At 52.7% G+C, this 19,859-nt stretch overlaps 2 protein-coding genes across 21 annotated transcripts in view; one reads left to right on the top strand and one right to left on the bottom strand.

Annotated features, from left to right (window-relative positions):
- TBCD (tubulin folding cofactor D) overlaps nucleotides 1-19,859 on the bottom strand; it is a 189,128-nt gene that overhangs the window by 98,113 nt on the left and 71,156 nt on the right. The window lies entirely within an intron of this gene.
- Nucleotides 9,018-19,661, top strand: ZNF750 (zinc finger protein 750). 2 transcript variants are annotated; one of them, XM_065532490.1, is made up of 4 exons: nucleotides 9,018-9,114; nucleotides 16,516-16,767; nucleotides 17,665-18,132; nucleotides 18,274-19,661. In XM_065532490.1, exons 2-4 carry the CDS (start codon nucleotides 16,697-16,699, stop codon nucleotides 19,007-19,009), a joined length of 1,275 nt encoding a protein of 424 aa, XP_065388562.1. In that variant the 5' UTR covers nucleotides 9,018-9,114; nucleotides 16,516-16,696; the 3' UTR covers nucleotides 19,010-19,661. The 2 variants fall into 2 exon arrangements, with proteins under 2 accessions (XP_065388562.1, XP_005585411.2); XM_005585354.4 differs by having other exon boundaries at nucleotides 16,516-18,132.

Here is a 19,859-nt window from a genome sequence, read left to right as displayed (position 1 = left end):
TTTACTTGTCCTTGCACAATTTAACGAGATGACTTCTGTACCGGACTGCTGTGTGTGTAAAGGCACCTTTGAAGAAATTCCCTATACGGGGGCCACAGGAGTTGCTCCTGGAAAACTAACAAGCCTGAGTCAGGCGAGCGAGAATTCCGAAGCCTAAGACGCTTCACTGTCGGGGTGGGGGAGGAGAGGTGGTGAGGAAAACTGTGGGAATTCTTACACTTGGCCCAGGTTCACAAACCTGAATTGGGTTTCCCAATCAAAGACAAAACAAGCCATAGCTCAGGGTTTCAAGTTTCCCTCTCAACACAGAAGCTGCAGCTCCAATCCGCACTAGGAGAGGAGGGAGTGACAGGATGCTGTTTAAACAGAAACCAAAAGCTGCTCGCCCTCCCTCTGACTCTGACGGTGCCTGCAGAGCCACCAGAGCCCCATTTCCAAGGCCGCTCGGGGTGAAGGTGTTGGGAGGGAGGAGCCAGGGACTATGCACCCAGTACAAAGGCTACCCACAGGCCACACACCCAGAAACTGTCAGCTCTGCCATAGAGCACCATCCCACAGGGCTGCGCCCACCCATCCCCTCACACTCACCAGGCAAGAGGCAGCCTGGAGGGGCCTTGGTAGGAAAAAGGGGCAACAGAGAGGGGCTGTTTGCTACACTCCCACTCATCTGAAAAAATTAATTAGCTCCAGTTTCATAAAAATTCAAACCGTGGGCCCGGCCCGGTGGCTCACGCCTGTAATCCCTATAATCCCAGCACTTTGGGAGGCCGAGGCGGGAGGATCATGAGGTCAGGAGATCAAGACCATCCTGGCTAACACGGTGAAACCCCGTCTCTACTAAAAATACAAAATATTAGCCAGCCGTGGTAGCACGCGACTGTGATCCCAGCTACTCGGGAGGCTGAGGTAGGAGAATCGCTTGAACCCGGGAGGCGGAGATCGCGCTACTGCACTCCAGCCTGGGTGACAGAGCAAGACTCCGTCTCAAGAAAAAAAAAAAAAATTAAATCGTGGCATTATTTGTACAAACAAATTAAAGTTTAGGTACTGACATGACAAATCTCAGACTTCAAGTTACAAATAAAGCCCTCCACTTACTCATCAAAGTCAACAAATGTCCAGAAGAAAAGCTTTCCCCAAACTCTCTCCTAGGTCTTGGCCATCTCTCACCACAACGGCCAAATCAACTCCACTTCCATTTCTCCACATCGCTGCGCTGTCTGACACAACAAATAAAACCCCACTGATGTTCTCAGGGTTGTTCATTGTTAATGAGAAATCAGATGTCTCCTCGGTCACCTGCAGAGAGTGACTGAGCGGTGCCCACAGCGCCCAGAGCAGGTCGGGCCCAGACCTTGGCACTTGGTGGTTGAGGACCCCGGGGGTACTGCTGAGCTTGGCCTTGTTAGTGTATGTGGCCCAGAGACCAGACACCCGAGGCCCAGCTCCTGGACAAGCAGTCCCAGGCAACGAGGGTGGGTGGGGAGGGAGGCAGCCCCTTCTCAGTTGTGCTCTGTTCAGTTAAATCGACTTCCCAAAACACAGGGTCTGCAGGGGCTCTCAGGCCGGTGGCCACGTAACACAGGCGAAGGCCGTGACCTGTTCCTGGGCTGCTGCTCCGCTGCTCCGAGGTGACAGGAGGCAGAGAGGTGTCCAGGCCCGGCTGGCGGCTTCCAGGCAACCCGGAGGCAGGGCCTAGGGCCCTAACCCAAGCCAGCAAGCCTGTGTAGCACCATTCCCGAAATCTAGGACAGTCTCCAGGCTTCCCCTGGGTCTCGGCCAGTCTCACTACCGCCAGGGACGGAAGGCAGAGGCTGCAGCAGGGCCCCGCAGCGGCAGGAAGGGTCCCCACACTAGGGAAGAAAACCAGGAAAGGAAGGGGAAGGGGAAACAATGGAAATCCCAAAGAGAGCAGCGGGCAGCAGAGGGCTGGACAAGGGGACACGGCACACAGGACGCAGCCCATGGAGGGGGCAGCAGAGGGCTGGATGAGGGGACACAGCACACAGGACACAGCGTGTGGACAGGGCAGCAGAGGCCTAGATGAGAGGACACAGCACGCTGGATGCAGCACGTGGAGGGGGCAGCAGAGGCCTGGATGAGAGGACACGGCACGCTGGATGCAGTGTGTGCAGTGGGCAGCAGAGGGCTGGAAGAGGGGACGTGGCACGCTGGACACAGCATGTGGAAGGGGCAGCAGAGGGCTGGATGAGAGGACACGGCACACAGGACGCAGCACGTGGAGGTGGCAGCAGAGGCCTGGATGAGAGGACACGGCACGCTGGATGTAGCGCGTGGAGGGGGCTGCAGAGGGCTGGACGAGGGTACATGGCACACTGGACGCAGCACGTGGAAGGGGCAGCAGAGGCCTGGATGAGGGGACGTGGCACACTGGATGCAGCGCGTGGAGGGGGCAGCAGAGGCCTGGATGAGAAGACACAGCACACAGGACGCAGCACGTGGAGGGGGCAGCAGAGGCCTGGATGAGAGGACACGGCACGCTGGATGTAGCGCGTGGAGGGGGCAGCAGGGGCCTGGATGAGAGGACACAGCACGCTGGATGCAGTGCGTGCTGTGGGCAGCAGAGGGCTGGAAGAGGGGACGTGGCACGCTGGACACAGCATGTGGAAGGGGCAGTAGAGGGCTGGATGAGAGGACATGACACGCTGGATGTAGCGCGTGGAGGGGGCTGCAGAGGGCTGGACGAGGGGACGTGGCACGCTGGACACAGCATGTGGAGGGGGCACAGGGATCACAGCCGTGATGCATTCAGCACCACAGGGCACGTGGCAGCCCCTAGGCCAGCACAAAACCAAGACAGTCTCTCACTATGGGAATTCCAACCAGAAATGAATGACAACCAAGAAACTCTAAGAAACACTTTCCAAAGGAAGGGGAGGGGCAAGTACTCCAAACCCCTTAAGAGCTGGATGCAGGTCGGGGGAGGGCAGGAGACATGACAGGCCTGTGGGGGTTCCTACGCCTTCTGTTCCTCCTCCTCTTAACATGCGCTCGGCCGACAGACCCAGGATGCCCTGCCCCCAGATCTAGAGTCTGGTTGGGAAGGGAAGCCGGAGCCTGCCCGCCACCCTCACCCCCTCAGCCTCCCGGTCCCATCCCACAGTCCCGCCCACTGGCCTGAGTCCCTTTAGGAGGGCAGAGGCCTGAGACACCGCCAGGCGAGAGGCGCCCTCAGGCCCGGAGCTGTTCCTGAAGCCGTGCCCTCAGGGGACAGGATGTTGCTGCGTCTCCCCTACAGCCGCGGCAAAATCAGACTGGGAGCCTGATGCCAGGCCTCTGGATTTTCTGCAGAGTTTCCATTTCCTTTCTCCTTTCCTCTGGATGCAGCACCCCACAAGGAACACAAAGGATTAAATCAACAACAATCTTGCATTTTAAGAAGGTCAAAGATGTGACGCGCTTCCTTCACCTCAGGTGTCCTGTGAGAGACGCTCACAAGTCCCTTTCCCTTTCACGGACGGTAGGACGGAGGCCGACGCCCTTCCTTCACCTCAGGTGTTCTGTGAGACGCTCACAAGTCCCTTCCACGGATGGTAAGACAGAGGCCCAGGGAGGTCAGTGATTGCTGCCCCAAGTCACAAAGGGTGAAGATGGAAGAGCCGAGACTTGAGTCCCAGCACACAGTGCTGGAGAGGATGATGCTTCAAAGGGACCGGGGTGGGCTGGGCAGGATGGAGAGGAAGGGGCCAGGCCAGACAGGACGGACGGAAAGGAAGGGGCCGAGCTGGACAGGACGGAGAGAAAGGGGCCAGGCCGGACAGGATGGAGAGAAGGGGCCAAGCTGGACAGGACGGACGGAGAAGATGGGGCCGAGTTGGACAGGACTGAGAGGAAGGGGCTGAGCCGGCCATGTCCTGTGCCTCATCCCCCCACCTGGAAACTAGGAAAGCTCAACTAGGACTGTGCTTCCAGCCTGTGTGCCCCTAGAGAGAGACCCTGACACAGAGGCAGCAACGCCAGCACCTGCCTGTGTCCCTGGCACCCCCCGAACACACTGGCACCAGGGCTTATCCCCAAGAGCAGCCACCGCCCCAGGTACCGCTCCCTCCCCACCCAGGGTCTGCAACCGCAGGGAAGCACCCCCCACATCTGGTGTAATTCTGCTCATCGCCCTCTGAGCTGGGTACCTCGGCCATGTTCCCGATCTGTGTGTGGGGGCTCCACGGTGCGTGGTGCTCCTGAGTAAACAGACATGTGAGGGACTCCACGGGCCAGGTGCTTGGTGCTCCTGAGTGAATGGACCAGCACAGGTGGTGCACTTGGCCCCAACACCACGAACACGCAAGAAACACCAGCGGCCACCCCCATGACAGTTCCTAAGATTTGGTCAAAAACCTAATCACAAGACTGCTGAGTAACATAGGGGGTTGAACACATAAAAAATAGTGGGTAAAATCCCACTAAAAACAGCAGAAACGGACCATTTTCTTTTTTCAAGGCATAAGCTACAGGGTAGAAGAGGAAGGGCAGGAAAGGCAGCACCAGGACCACGGAAGAGCCTGGAAGTGCAGGGACAGCAGGAAAGGCCTCAGACCGAGAAGCCCAGCCCTCTCCTGGAGGGAGGAAACCCACACTCCCCCTGATCCACAGGACAGGAACCTACAAAGCTCCAGGTCTGTGGCACCACAGAACTCGGGGGGGTGGGGCAGGGCAGGCCTAACCCAAGAAGCACTGGGGGCAGGCCTCCCACCTCTGCAGGAGACAGGGCTGACTCCCCGAGGTGCTCGGCAGAGGCCATGCTGAAGAGGCAGGGAAGGCACCAGGCACGGCATGGCACTCCTGCAGTCCCGGCTACCCGGGAGGCTGGGGCAGGAGGAGCCCTTGAGACCAGGAGTTCAAGTCCAGCCTGGGTAACACGGCGAGACCCCAGGTCTTTAAACACACACACACACACACACACACACACACAGGAAGAACATCCGCCCCCCACTCCTCCACCCCCCACTAAAAGAAAGCTATCACTAAAATCCTTAGGAAGGATAAGAAAAGCTACTGCAACTACTGCATGAGAATGAGATGCTACAAAAGGAACACTCAGAACAAAACAGAGCTCATGGAAACCAAAATGAGGAATCAAATACTTAACAGAAGTGTTGGAATATAAAGTTAAGAAAACTAAGACTACTGAGGATAAAGGAAAGAACCTGCAGGTGAGAAACAGCTGTACATAAAAACCAGGAACCACTACTGACATAAAGTTCTACAACACATAAAACTAATCCATGGTGGAAAAGCATCAGCCTGCAGTTGCCACGGTCTGGGTGGGGAAGGGTAGCATCGGTGTGACGGTGCTCTCTGGGGCCATAATGGGAGAACATGTTTGTCAAAACTTGTTAAATGGTCCTCTTAAGACCTGTGCCCTTCACTGAATGTAAACCTTACCTTTGAAAGAAGAATCACAAACTAATAAGAATACGCCTGCAAAGTGTTTGGAGCAAAGCAGACTGATGTCTGCAACTGACGTGAAATGCAGCAAGATAAGTAAGCGGGACGGCGAGGGCAAGGGAAGGGTAAGTTGGATGGCGAGGGGAAGGGAAGGGTAAGTTGGATAGCGAGGGGAAGGGAAGGGGTAAGTTGGATGGAGAGGGGAAGGGAAGGGTAAGTTGGATGGCGAGGGGAAGGGAAGGGTAAGTTGGATGGCGAGGGGAAGGGAAGGGGTAAGTTGGATGGAGAGGGGAAGGGAAGGGTAAGTTGGATGGAGAGGGGAAGGGAAGGGTAAGTTGGATGGCGAGGGGAAGGGAAGGGGTAAGTTGGATGGAGAGGGGAAGGGAAGGGTAAGTTGGATGGCGAGGGGAAGGGAAGGGTAAGTTGGATGGAGAGGGGAAGGGAAGGGTAAGTTGGATGGAGAGGGGAAGGGAAGGGTAAGTTGGATGGAGAGGGGAAGGGAGGGGTAAGTCGGATGGAGAGGGGAAGGGAAGGGGTAAGTTGGATGGCGAGGGGAAGGGAAGGGGTAAGTTGGATGGAGAGGGGAAGGGAAGGGGTAAGTTGGATGGCGAGGGGAAGGGAAGGGTAAGTTGGATGGCGAGGGGAAGGGAAGGGTAAATTGGACAGCGAGGGGAAGGGAAGGGTAAGTTGGATGGCGAGTGGAAGGGAAGGGTAAGTTGGACAGCGAGGGGAAGGGAAGGGTAAGTTGGATGGAGAGGGGAAGGGAAGGGTAAGTTGGATGGCGAGGGGAAGGGAAGGGTAAGTTGGACGGCGAGGGGAAGGGAGGGGTAAGTCGGATGGAGAGGGGAACGGAAGGGTAAGTTGGATGGCGAGGGGAAGGGAAGGGTAAGTTGGACGGCGAGGGGAAGGGAAGGGTAAGTCAGATGGAGAGGGGAAGGGAAGGGAACGCAGACAGCTGTGCTAACTGCAGAACCCGCTGTTGGGTATATGAGAGTTCACTGGAGCATCCTTACAACTTGTCCATATGTTTGAAAATTTTCACACGAAATGTCGGGAGAGAAAGAATCAGGAATCTGAATGGCATCAAGGTTCTCAACCGCAGTAGTAGAAGCTGCAGAAAATGGAGAAAATTTGCAAAACTCTGAAGGTCAATGATTTCTGGCCTGAAGTTCCAGACTCAGCCAAACTAGCAGTCAGGCAGATAAAACCATTTTCAATAATTCAAGGCCTCCAAAAAACTCTCTCACACTTTCTCAAGAGCCTGTAAAAGGTATGTGCCTCATGTCAAAATAAATGATTAACTCAAGAGAAAGACATGGGATCCAAGCAGCAGCTTCCAGTGCAGGAGAGGCAGGCAAAACCCCCTGGATGGCAGGCGGGCGGGCGTGGGGGCAGAAGGGGCAAAGAGAGGCAAATCCCACCCTCCATGAAGGCAAGCCACCAGACAACACCCAGACCAGGAGAGGAGAAGGGAGAGGGAGAGGGAGAGAGGGCACAGACCACCGACAGATCAGGAAGGCTGGAATCGAGGAGGTAAACACCAGAACACTCAGCTCAGGAAAGGCCGAGGTGGGGCTTCTGGGTAGAGGGAGTCGTAGCGCAGACACCCAGCACTCCCGCCGCGGAGAGGTGGAGCCCTCGGCTCCCGCCTTGCATCTGGGCAGCATGAGGCTTCCTCGGCAGAGAAAGCAACAGAAGGGACGCCCTGACAATCCACAGCCCAGCCTTCTGGAGGACTGGAACTTTCCACCTTGCTCTCTTCAAGTCCTGAGCCATCACACAGCTGACCACCCTCCTAGAGAGGCCTGTGAAGTGCTCCTGAGTGAGGATGAGGTTCCAGCGGATCGCAGGATCCCAGCTGCCCCTCCATGACAGAGGGCAGGTGAGTGAAGCTGTCCTGGACCCGCCAGACCAGTCACCTGCCAGCTTTCTCCTAACTGAGCCACCCCAGCGTCCATGAAACAGAAGGAGCACTCCGCCAGGCCCTCCACAAACTCCTGACACAACATATCCGAAGACGGAATAAAACGGTACTTATTCTAAGCCACTAAGTTTGCGATAGTTTGCTATCCAGGAATAGGTAAGAGGGACAGGGAACTGCTGTTTTTTGTGATAAGACTTATATAACTCTTTTTGACTTCATAAAGTATACGGATGTCTCAATGGACAAAAGTCACCAAAAAAAAAAAATTTAAGGTATTAAACCATCCTGGGCAACATGGCAAAACCCTGTATCTACAAAAAATTCACCAGGCATAGTGACCGTGCCTGTAGTCCCAGCTACTGGGGAGGCTGAGGCAGGAGGATCACCTTAGTCCATGTGTTTGAGGCTACAGCCAACTGTGATCACACCACTGCACTCCAGTTTGGGTGACAGAGCAAGACCCTGTCTCAAAAAAAAAAAAAAGGAATTAAATATAAAAGTAAAAGCAAAGCCATATAAAATCTTAAGGAAAAAAATAAACAACAAAAACAAAAAAATAGGCCAGGCGTGGTGGCTCACACCTGTAATCCCAGCACTTTGGGAGGCCAACGTGGGTGGATCACAAGGTCAGGAGATCAAGACCATCCTGGCTAACATGGTGAAACCCCATCTCTAGTAAAAATACAAAAAAGTAGCCGGGCGTGGTGGCGGGTGCCTGGGCGACAAGAGCGAAACTCCGTCTCAAAAAAAAAAAAAAAAAAAAAACAGCGTGTCCGTCCTGGCCAGCTTGTCCCTACGCCTCTGCCCTGCAGCCTCAGGCTCATCCAAGGGCCTGACGACAGCTCATCCCACCTCCTTTCCCAGTCCTCAAACCGACACCACATTCCAGCCTTCGCTACAGCTGGGGTGCGGCCTCCGATTAAACAAGCAAGCAGTCTGGGGGGAGGGGGTGTGGAGGTAAAAACTGGTCCCCACATCAAGTGCCTCTGCAATTTAAAGTGTGTGGGGGTGGTCTGCGGGAGCTCACAGCTGGCCCCTCCCCCTCCCCCGCACCCACACACCCGGCTCCCTCCGCAGCTCTTGCGGCTCTTGCGGTGCCTGGCGTCGGTCGGGCAAGCTCCGGCAGGTCCCTGCAGCCCGGTGCCGGGTGAGCTCCCTCCCTGCCAGCTCAGCTCCCGAGGAGGACCAGGGACAGAGACTCTCAGGAGCAGGGTAGAGGGTGGAAGGTACTCAGACCCTCAAAGGCCTCACTGGACCCTTCATGGCAAGGACGCCATGAATGCTGTACCTCCCAGGGTACGTGTACTTGAGAATCAACCGAAGTGTGCCTCCCGTGTACACACGCTCAGGTTCTAAAGGGAAGGCTCACATGTCTTTGCCGTAACGCCAAATATTCAGCAGGTGTGATGAATACAGTAACCTACGCTCTAACTGCGGACACGTCGGAAGCCCTCCGACCCATGGCTGTCCAGGCAGCACTGACACCGCACTCGGCACTCACAGACGGCGCCGGGAGTCTGCCAGATACTTGCTCGCTGGGTCCAGTGCTGGGGAGGCTGCCTGCAGCAGCTCGGTGGGTGCAAACACATGAATTGTAGCTGCGGGCAGGAGGAATATCAGGTGCATCTCTACGCCCCGAGGGCTCAACTCCTACACTTAAATCCCTCCCACTGGAACAGCCGGCTCCAGTTTCACCAAGCAAGCGTGAGAACAGGTACTGCTTCCTGAGCACCGCCAGCCACCAGCACCAAGACCCGGCCACATCCCAGCACTGCCCACCTCTGGTAAGTACTTACTATTTCTTTTCAAATTCAAGTTTTATTTTAAAACTCTTCTCAGACGTATCTAAAATACCCGGCTGAACGCAGCGTTTGCCCCGTGTCTGCTCTGCCTTGCTCTGGGCTTCAAGGATTACTCAGGACCCAGCAGGTGCATGGCTGGGATGCAGACCACGATTACAAAACTTCTAATGAGGCTGACACTTAATTCTAAGAACAGGAACAAGCTTATCTGGAAATTAACTCCTTTTTCTGCCCTAAAATTCATAAAAGTTAAACCAACACAAATTCATATTATTGCTTAACTGTTCCTAACCTCAAAAACAAACTATAATAAATGCTAACAAGAGGTAAGGGTCATATATATGTGTGTGGTGTATGTACATTAGGGTGAATTTAGGGTTTATAAATATGTGTGGTATACGTACATTAGGCTGAATTTAGGGTTGTATATATGTGTGGTGTATGTACATTAGGCTGAATTTAGGGTTTATATGTGTGGTGTGTATACATTCTGCTGAATTTAGGGTTATATATATTTGTGGTGTATGTACATTCTGCTGAATTTAGGGTTTACATGTATATGTGTGGTCTATGTACACTAGGCTGAATAGAGGGTTATATATGTGTGTGTGTGGTATATGTACATTCTGCTGAATTCAGGGTTATGTATGTGTGATGTATGTACATTAGACAGAGCTGAATTTAGGATTATAAGTGTGTGGTGTATGCACATTAGACAGTGCCGAATTTAATATCTAGTTTAACTTTTAATACTTTCAAAGTTTAAAATAAGTACATAAGCTTACATAAAGTTTAAAACTGAACATAAGCTTTCAAAAACAAAACCAAACCAAAGGGGTTAAGTTTCTGTTTGGTTGTTAAAGTCTCATGTACATGTACACACAGACACAAAAAGGATTTTTTTCCTTACACGAAATTTCTCATAAATCTGCTTTGGAGGAGAACAATTATTGACCCAGCACAATCCGTCCACATTTGTGCCCCTAATTTTCACTGCGCAGTAGCAAAGGCCTTCCAGCATTTCTGACCGGAGTTTCAGGATGAGGCGGTGACTGTAAAGTGGTGAGCGTTTGTTTACGAGCTCAGGTCTGTAACTCGGGATCTCCTGCCGAAGCTAGAGTAAGAGCCCCTGGTTGTTTTTCTGGATCCATTCTTCCACATTATATTCCCGAAGACTGTCTTTTCCCAGGTCTTGGTTGTCCTGAGGTTTATCCTTCGTTTTAAAGAGCCGAAAGGCTGGGAGGGAGGGGCAGTCAATCACTGGAAAAGCTCAATTGGAGTAAAACTCACAGATCTCGTTCTTGCGACATCCCAGTGGGTAGGCGACAATGGTGTGTCCTTGAGTTATGCAACAATGCCACATCACAATATTGTAATTACAGCATGCCCTTCACAATGCTCCAGCCCAGCAGGCTCCTTGCCAGACAGCTGGACACCACCAGAAGGAACATTACAGCACAGTCTCAGGCACAGGTTAGGATACATGATAAGCATGGTCGCCCAGCCTGTCACAGGAACGTCCCATGGTCGCCCAGCCTGTCACAGGAACGTCCCATGGTCGCCCAGCCTGTCACAGGAACGTCCCATGGTCGCCCAGCCTGTCACAGAAACGTCCCATGGTCGCCCAGCCTGTCACAGGAACGTCCCATGGTCGCCCAGCCTGTCACAGGAACGTCCCATGGTCGCCCAGCCTGTCACAGGAACGTCCCATAAAGTTAAACTGTAATTACCTCCACTGCGTCCTATCAAAGTGTTTTTTTTTTTTAAGAACTCTTTCTCTCATCTATTTTTCAAAGTTCAAACTCCTCAGAAGCTTGTTAAGCATCCCAGCTTCTCACTGTCACCCCAACAACTGCCTGCTGTATTGACTGTCCACATTTAGGAGCCTTTGGAAAGACAGTATATTGGCAATTTAGAACTTTAAAAACAAGACAGACACAACCCCATGGCCAACCGAAACCACTCACTCTTCAAAGCACTGTCTGTGTGGGCAGCTACGCCCCAACACCCAGCCCAGTGCACGCTGAGCAGGAAGAGAAGTGAGCTCTCAGCTCAGCGCACTTTCCAGAAGCCAAGTGCATCGGCTGAGCACACGACATTTAAAATACTTAGAAAGGCACAGAACGGCATCTGTAAATACAGCAAGAAAACCTGGCGAAAGCTCGGCGGGATCCTGAGCATGTTTTAAGCCACTGCACCCCACTGTTCTTATGCCCTTTAGTGTAGACATTGTCTACGTTGGCTGCTTGGTCTGAAATGATTTGGAGAAAGAAGTCTTTGTGTCAGGCCGGGCTCAGAGGAGGTGGGTTGGAGGAGAGGGCACACGTTAGCCAGCAGCAGGCAGGGAAGAGTCTGCGTAAGTATTTCAGTAACAGCCACCTTTGATCCAGATCTGGAAGCTCTGTGGAATGTCCACCCTGCTAACGTTTCCTGCCGATCCAGTGGGTAATCGAGAGGAGGATGAGACCCTCCTTCAGGATCACACTGAGGTCTTCACTGTAAAACATGCTAGCACTGCAGTTCTCAAATGAAAGCAGATAATGAACGAGACTCTGCTTTATTACTAGACAGATAGACAACTCTCCAGGCATGTTATTAACTAAAATGGAAACATGCCTCCCCCAGGAGAAGATGCCCGGCACTTCTTTTTCACCTCTAGAGAAAAACTGCACCTCTAAATGCAAATCCAAATTACTATAAACAGCTAGAGTTCTGGGTTACACTGCTTGGGCAACAACATACTCTTCTGGGAATATTTAACACCAGCAGTTGCCAGAGTACAGTCGGGCTGGTAGAAACTGACCAGAGACAATTTAAACGCCGTGCCCACAGACAGATGTGACAGCCGGAGGTACTGGCCGTCGGGTTTGGTTTCTTCATCCTTATAAACCTCACTGAAGCAGGACACAGAACTCACAGGCTGACATCATCATTTGAAAGCTTACCAAAGCAACAATTTTATCCCACTTACTCCTCTGACACTACTGTAGTTTTATAGATCAGGTGAACTCCACCCGGCTTACACTGAAGCAGCTGTGCTCCCTGTTTTAATTAGCAAATTGTGCAAGCCTGAGAGGTCAGTTTATCCAAGGTCTGAGAGGTCAGTTTATCCAGGTTTTACTAAAACTACTGCCAGAGACTCCATGTTTACACAAATTTCCTTCAAGCAATTCAACTCCAAAATGCTCTCACTCACCAGGGGCTTCCTCCCTGCCACACCTGCTTACGTCAACTAATTGATCCAAAAACAAAAGGGCAAATCGTTCAAAACTTCAGATAATAACATCTGACTAGAAAAGAGACATACTAATATAAAAGCAATTATTTTCCTAATTACTATTTTGGCTAACAGCAGAGCTTACACGTAACTTGCCTGCTGTAAAGCTTTTGAGAAAATCTAACCAACACGGGTTATTTATTTATTTGCCTGAGAGTATCAGCAATGTGAAATAATGCTGCTTCGAAAACTAAAGTCCTCACTTTCTTAGATCCCGAGGGAGTCACCTGCCCCTCTGAGGGCTTGTGTTTCAGGTGCTAGAGGCGACGTTTCGGTATCGCAAGGACGCAGCTCTCACTTGATGAACGTTTTGCAACTGTCATCGTTTTGATCATGATGCTTCCAGCTAGTGATGAAATCATCAGTTTTCAGATCCCTGCCATAACATATCCTATACAATCATGGGAACCTGACTTGCAGAGGTTCTCACGCCTTCAGAACCAGGGAGCGCGGCGAGGCGTGCCGGCACAGGCCCCACCGACTGATCTGGCTGGCCCAGCGTTTGGCTGGAACCAGGCACCGGCTTCTCCACTTCCTGAAGGGAGGCAGGGAAACTGCTTTCATCACCCAGGGCAGGTCTGCCCCACACGGTAGGGACTGAGCCCATAAAGAAGTAGTTCACGTTCTTTTTTCTAACCAGGGGAAATTAGAAAGACAAAGACAAAACGATCATTACATGTTTCATTCGCTTGGCTTTGACCCGGTTCATTGTAGGTTCATTGTAGCTTCTGTGGCGGCCCACGATGGGAGAGGGGTGCTGAGCTCCGGGTCTGAGCCCCAGGGTGTCACCCGACACCCTCCCTGGTTGTGGGGTAACAAACATCTTGTCCTCATCCAAGGACAAGATGGCTGTGATGAGTTCCTGCGACACAGAAACTCATCACAGAGAAGGCGACAGGTCAGCAGAACCCCTCTTTTCTACCCAGACCACTTCTTAGTAAATAAATGTCTTAAAGAACTTAAAGTATGTTAACAGAGGCAGTTTGTAGGGGGAAGGGTGGTTCTTTGGGTTTTTAAGAAATATGAATAAAGGAGCTGGGCGCGGTGGCTCACACCTGTAATCCCAGCACTTTGGGAGGCTGAGGCGGGCAGATCGCCTGAGGTCAGGAGTTCGAGACCAGCCTGGAGAACATAGTGAAACCCCGTCTCTACTAAAATTACAAGAAATTAGCTGGGTGTGGTGGTGGCCACCTGTAATCCCAGCTACTAGGGAGGCTGAGGCAGGAGAATTGCTTGAACCCAGGAGGCGGAGGCTGCGGTGAGCCGAGATCGCACCACTGCACTCCAGCCTAGGCGACAAGAGCGAAACTCCGTCTCAAAAAAAAAAAAAAAAAAAAAAAAGAAAGAAATATGAATAAATGAGTAGAGAAACCAGTGTGCTGAGAATAAAATCAGAGCACTTCCCCAGAGTTCGGAGCAGCCATACGAAAGCCCAGCCTCCACCCCTGGCCTGTGGCGTGTGGGAGGAAGGACATGGGGTGCAGGGAGGCGGCCTTGCCTCAGGGACAGCTGCCTCCTAGGCTCCACACACACCACTCTACTTTCAAGGGGCAGCTTCTCACTCGACTTTTAGCCACCCTGATGTCTACACATAAAACCTCGCAGACTCAAGAATGGGCACATCTGCCCATTCCTTAAAAAAAAAAAGCTGCAGTTGAAACAGTTTTGTTAAGTCATTTCCATTTAGCCTTTTTTTAGGCAACGTCTCACTCTGCTGCCCAGGCTGGAGTGCCGTGGCAGGATGACAGCTCCCTGCAGCCTCAATCTCCTGGGCTCAAGGGATCCTCCCACCTCGGCCTCCCAAATTGCTGGGATTACAGGCATGAGCCACCGCCCCCAGCCCTCCATTTAACTTTACTTTTATGTATTTTTTTTTAATTATACTTTAAGTTTTGGGACACAAGTGCAGAACGTGTAGGTTACATAGGTAAACGTGTGCCATGGTGGTTTGCTGCACCCAACAACCCATCGTCTAGGTTTTAAGCCCTGCATGCATTAGCTATTTGTCTTAATGCTCTCCCTCCCCCCGACCCCCACCCCCAGACAGGCCCTGATGTGTAATGTTCCCCACCCTGTGTCCATGTGTTCTCGCTGTTCAGCTCCCACTTACGAGTGAGAACATGCGTGTTTGGTTTTCTGTTCCTGCGTTCGTTTGCTGAGGGTGATGGTTTCCAGCTCCATCCACATCCCTGCAAAGGACATGATCTCATCCCTTTGTATGACTGCACAGTATTCCAGGGTGTATATGTGCCACATTTTCTTTATCCGGTCTATCATTGATAGGCATTTGGGTCATCTAACTTTATTTTTAAGCTGTTTGAAAATATTTAGACGCTAAAAGACCTTTTCCTTTTTACATTTTTAATACGAATTAAAGTGCTCAGATCCACAGTACCTCCACCCCATCTCCCACTCACGCTGTCTCCCAGGCACAGTTGCTGCTTGAGTCGCTCCAGGCCCAGCTTCCACGTGGTGAGCCCCAGACTCTCAAAGCCTTTGTTCTGGGCCGGGCGCGGTGGCTCACGCCTGTAATCCCAGCATTTTGGGAGGCTGAGGCGGGTGGATCACCTGAGGTCAGGGGCTCAGGACCAGCCTGGCCAACATGGTGAAATCCCGTCTCTACTAAAAATACAAAAAAAAAAATTAGCCGGGAGTGTTGGTGGGCGCCTGTAATCCCAGCTACTCGGGAGGCTGAGGCAGGAGAATCGCTTGAATCTGGGAGGCGGAGGTTGCAGTGAGCCGAGATTGCGCCACTGCACTCCAGCCTGGGTGACAAGAGAGAAACTCTGTCTCATAAAAAAATAAATAGCCTTTGCTGTCAGCCTTGGGTTAGGAGGCAGGTGAGAGCCCCAGCGGGGTGCAGTGCAGCCTCTGAAGGAAACCTGGGGCTGGTAAGAGGGACACAGAGACCCTCTGGAAGAATCCAAAAGAGCAGGCCAGCCCTGACATCACAGCGCAGCCCCTGGTGGGTCCCGGGACCTGAGCAGGTGTGGCCCAAGGGCTGAACCCACTCCCTAAAGGTTAAGGGCCAGGACAGCTTCCTCCCATGGCCCAACCATCTCTAAAGCAGACACCACTCACTCCAGTCTCCTCTCGGGCACGAGTGTGGCAACGCTCTGGCTCTTCCATTTGGAGGTGCACCTGGATGGGCAGGTGCTGCTGGCCGTGCCTCCTGGCCAGCAGGAACGGGGTGACCGTGAAAGCATGTCTCACAATGCTGCTGTCACTCACAGGATGTACAAATTCACCTCAACAGTATTTCAACCATTTAAGTCAACATAAACAGAGCATTTGTATTCCTCTCTGAGACAACGTAAATGCTACTTAATGATAAAGCTGACTTTCGAAGCAGCAGGGTGGAGTCTTGTGTTCGAATGTTCTTCGTTTTTAAATAAGCACACTAGGAATACACCAACAACGTGGCTGAAGAGGACAGAAACTGCCACGAGTGTTTAGGGATTGGCCGCAGGGGAGGCAGGGAGCATCCATGGTCTCGGGCTCTGCAGACCGACAGCAGGCCACGCTGTACGTGGGCGAGCTCCCGGCCAGCAGGTAGGACCAAGTAGACGGTGGCCAGCCCATGCTCTGTGTAAAAGTGAGGGGTCACTCTGCGACTGTGGGGTACACGTTAAGGGGAAACGGCCACAAACCCCTTTGCATTTCAGGTGAGAGTGCGGCCAACCACACCCCCACTGTTTCAAGCGTGTAACCCTCCAAGCAGAGTCAGGCAGCACTGGGACAGGACTCCGTCCAGACCCTGGGAGGCGGCTCGGTGTCCTCAGCCCCAGGAGCGTGCTTTCAAGGAAAGGTCCAGGTCACAGGATAAAAGTTCCCAAAACTCAAAGGCTTACAGGCATTCTCAGAACAGACACTCAACGCACCACACACCACACTCCACCTCTAGGCCCCGAGGCGACTCTTTCAGATCAGACTCAGAAAACATGGTGGGGAGTTAGCAGCCCGGTTACCAAGGGCAGGGCTGCTTCTGTGACCCCAGGAGCAGGCGGCTTCCGCCCTCCCGGGGCTCTGCTTCAGGGATCCTGCGGCGGCTTCTCGCCGACCCCTCACTCGCTGTCCTGACACCAAGACTCTGCTCTTTGTTGCAGCTCCCGGCTGCCAGATGACAGAGGCTCTCGCCAGACCCTCGGCACACAGAGCTGGCTTCCGGTAGAAGCGCTCGGGAAAGAGGCAAAGCGGGAGGTGCCTCTTCAGAAACCACGAGGTGCACGAGGCGTCGGCGGTGATCACGCCACCTGGACGGCCAGAGTCCGAGGCATAAGAAGGAAAATGAGTCTTCTCAAAGAGCGGAAGCCAAAAAAGCCGCATTACATCCCCAGGCCTCCGGGAAAGCCCTTCAAGTATAAATGTTTCCAGTGTCCCTTTACTTGCAATGAGAAGTCCCATCTTTTTAATCACATGAAGTATGGTCTTTGTAAAAACTCGATTACTTTAGTATCAGAGCAGGATCGCGTTCCCAAGTGCTCTAAATCTAACTCGCTAGACCCTAAGCAAACCAACCAGCCCGATGCCACAGCCAAGCCAGCCTCTTCCAAGTCTGTCACAAACGGAGTCTCCGCCTTTGACTCAAAGCTTCAGCACAGCTCTGCCAGGGAAGACATCAAGGAAAACCTGGAGCTGCAAGCCCGGGGAACCCACAGGTGCCCAGGACAGAAGCCAGCCCTCCACAGGGCGTCAGCCTGCGAGAGCCCAGCTCCGGAAGCCGCCCTCGGTGCCCAGCCAGCTCTGGAAGGCGCAGCTCGGCCTTCTGCATTTGTTCCAGTCGGCGAGCACAGGCTTAAGGGGCCAGACAGCGCTGAGGCGCCTGAGACACTGGCTTTACCCAACCCCACTGCCAAGGCCACCTCCTTCCACACCAAGTCGGCCTTCCACGCTCCTGGCTACCCCTGGAAAGCCGGCTCACCTTTCCTCCCACCAGAGTTTCCACATAAAATCTCATCTACAAAGGGGCTTGGGGCCATTTCCCCTTACATGCACCCCACAATCCCAGAGTACCCGCCTCACTTTTACACAGAGCACGGGCTGGCCACCATCTACTCGCCTTACCTGCTGGCTGGGAGCTCGCCCGAGTGCGACGCGCCCCTGCTGTCAGTCTACGGAGCCCAAGACCCGAGACACTTTCTGCCTCACCCGGGGCCAATCCCTAAGCACCTGAGTCCATCTCCAGCCACATATGATCATTACAGGTTTTTCCAGCAATATCCCTCTAATCTGCCGATTCCTTACGGATTTTACAGGCCAGAGACTGCGTTTTCCTCCTACGGTCTCAGACTCCCACCTGTCGCTGGCCTCACCCGAGATCAGAGCTCTCACCTGCTTGAAGAAGCCACCCTGGTCTATCCAGCCTCAAGTCCTTCCAGGTTAAACCCTTCAGACCCCAACAGAAAACACATCGAGTTCGAAAGTCCAATTCCTGAGGCTAAAGACTCCTCCAAGCCTGGGCAGAGAGACACGGAAGGGTCCAAAATGAGCCCCCGCGCAGGGAGCGCAGCCACAGGCTCCCCGGGGAGGCCAAGCCCCACCAACTTCACGCAGACGAGCCAGACCTGCGAAGGCCTGTGCGACCTCTCCAACAAGGCGGCCTCCAGTGCACTGGGAAGACTCTACCAGCCGGAGCAAAGCCTCACAGCCTTCAAGCCTGTGAAGAAAGTCACAGAATGCCGACCCGCCCAGGCTCCTGAGACCAGAGCAGAGTCTCCAATAAGGTAAGAAAATGTCATTTTCAAAACCTCCAAGGGAATGTTTCTGGTTGGGTTCCATGAGCCAAGTTTATACTTGTTCAAACTGCTTCACGCAGTTGCTTTTCTAAGCAAGCTCCTACTAAGCTTTCTCTTGGCTTCTTCTAGCCTCAATGTTGTGAACGGAGACCCCCCCGCTCCGACAGGAAGCACCTCTCTCGTCTTGGAGGCCGCGCCTTCCAGTCCGGAGGACAGCTCCAGGATGGGTCCCCTCAACCTCTCCAAGAAATCAGAGATAAATCCGGCAGCCACCCACGAACCCACGTACCAAGGCAGCCCCCAGGCGGAAACCGCCAGCTTCTCAGAGCTGCAGGACCTTCCTCTCAATCTCTCGGTGAAGGACCCCTGCAACGCCCCGGCTCTGAGGCCTCCCTTCCCCAGTCAACCACGAGCTGCAGAACCTGCTGCTGCTGCTCTACAGAAGACTGGGACAGAAGGTTCTGAGGATGTGCCCAGCCACCCTGAGACCAAGCCAGGCAGCCTCGACGGTGACGGGGCCCCACCCACAGGCCCCGGCGAGGAGGCTCCAGACACACGTGCGGTGGACAGCAGCGAGGAGCAGAAGCAGACGGCAGCTGTGGCCCTGTGCCAGCTGGCAGCCTACAGCCCCAGGAACATCCGGGTGGGCGATGGGGATGCTGCAGCCCCGGAACCTGTCTGCCAGCAAGACACACCCACACTCAGCTCCACGGAGAGCCAGGAGGCCCAGGGTGACCTCAGACCCAAAGGACAAAAGAGGACAAGTCAAAGGGATGCTGGAAAATCCCAGCAAGGAGCTAAGAAGGCGAAGCTGCAGGACACAGCCAGAGTGTTCACACTACGAAGGAGGGCCCGGGTATCCTAACGCCGGGTTCACGCGTGTGCTCACAGAGCTACGGCCACACACATGCCTCCCAAGGCGGCGCGCTACGCCACCTCTGAACTGGCACTTTCCTGTTTTTACAAATGCAGCTTCTTCTCGAAAACAAACAAAACCTCCAATTCAGTTTTTATAAATATTAAGCATGAATATTAAAAGGTGCTTCTACTTTTGGTTGTAAAAACATCTGAATGACTCTAAGACTGATAAGTATTTTGAAGTCTAAGCCGTCTTACAGGAGATCTTTTATAAATGTTTGCTTATAAATAGCTCACCATTACAACAAATTGTTTTAACTGTTTTTCTATTAGCTCTAGCTGCATATTTGAAGTAAATGACAATCACTGAAAAATGTCAGAAAAAGCATTTTCAATACTAGCATAAAGTGCCGTATGTAAAAAAGAAAAATGTGATGTTATAACTAAATAACACACAAACATCGAGAGGCTATTTATACAAATAATTTATTTCCGCTAGGGAAAGTGCGTTACTGGTGAAGGTATTATCAGTTTATTCTACTTGCTTATAATGCTACAGTGGGTGTTCTGCCTCACTCTGCCTCACTTTCCATTCCCCAAAATGATGTGTATTTTGCTAATTTTCCAATAAACTCCTATGAACCATAAGGAAACATAAACTGAAGATGAATGTCAATCTATGTTATCCTTTAGAACAGTTTGCCATAACACTCAATGAAAAAGAGCTCATAGCTGAGGCAGCAATTAACCTGTGAACGGGTGCGTGTATGCATTCAATTGTGTGGGTGTGAGCGTGTGCTGTCTGTGGGGGTGTGTGTGTGCACATTCGCCCATGTGGGTGTGCACGGCTGCGGGTG

Source organism: Macaca fascicularis, chromosome 16 (genome assembly GCF_037993035.2).
Source record: "Macaca fascicularis isolate 582-1 chromosome 16, T2T-MFA8v1.1".
Lineage (NCBI taxonomy): Eukaryota > Metazoa > Chordata > Mammalia > Primates > Cercopithecidae > Macaca > Macaca fascicularis.
The sequence above is the reverse complement of the archived record's forward strand: the minus strand, read 5'-3'. Positions and strand labels throughout refer to the sequence as shown.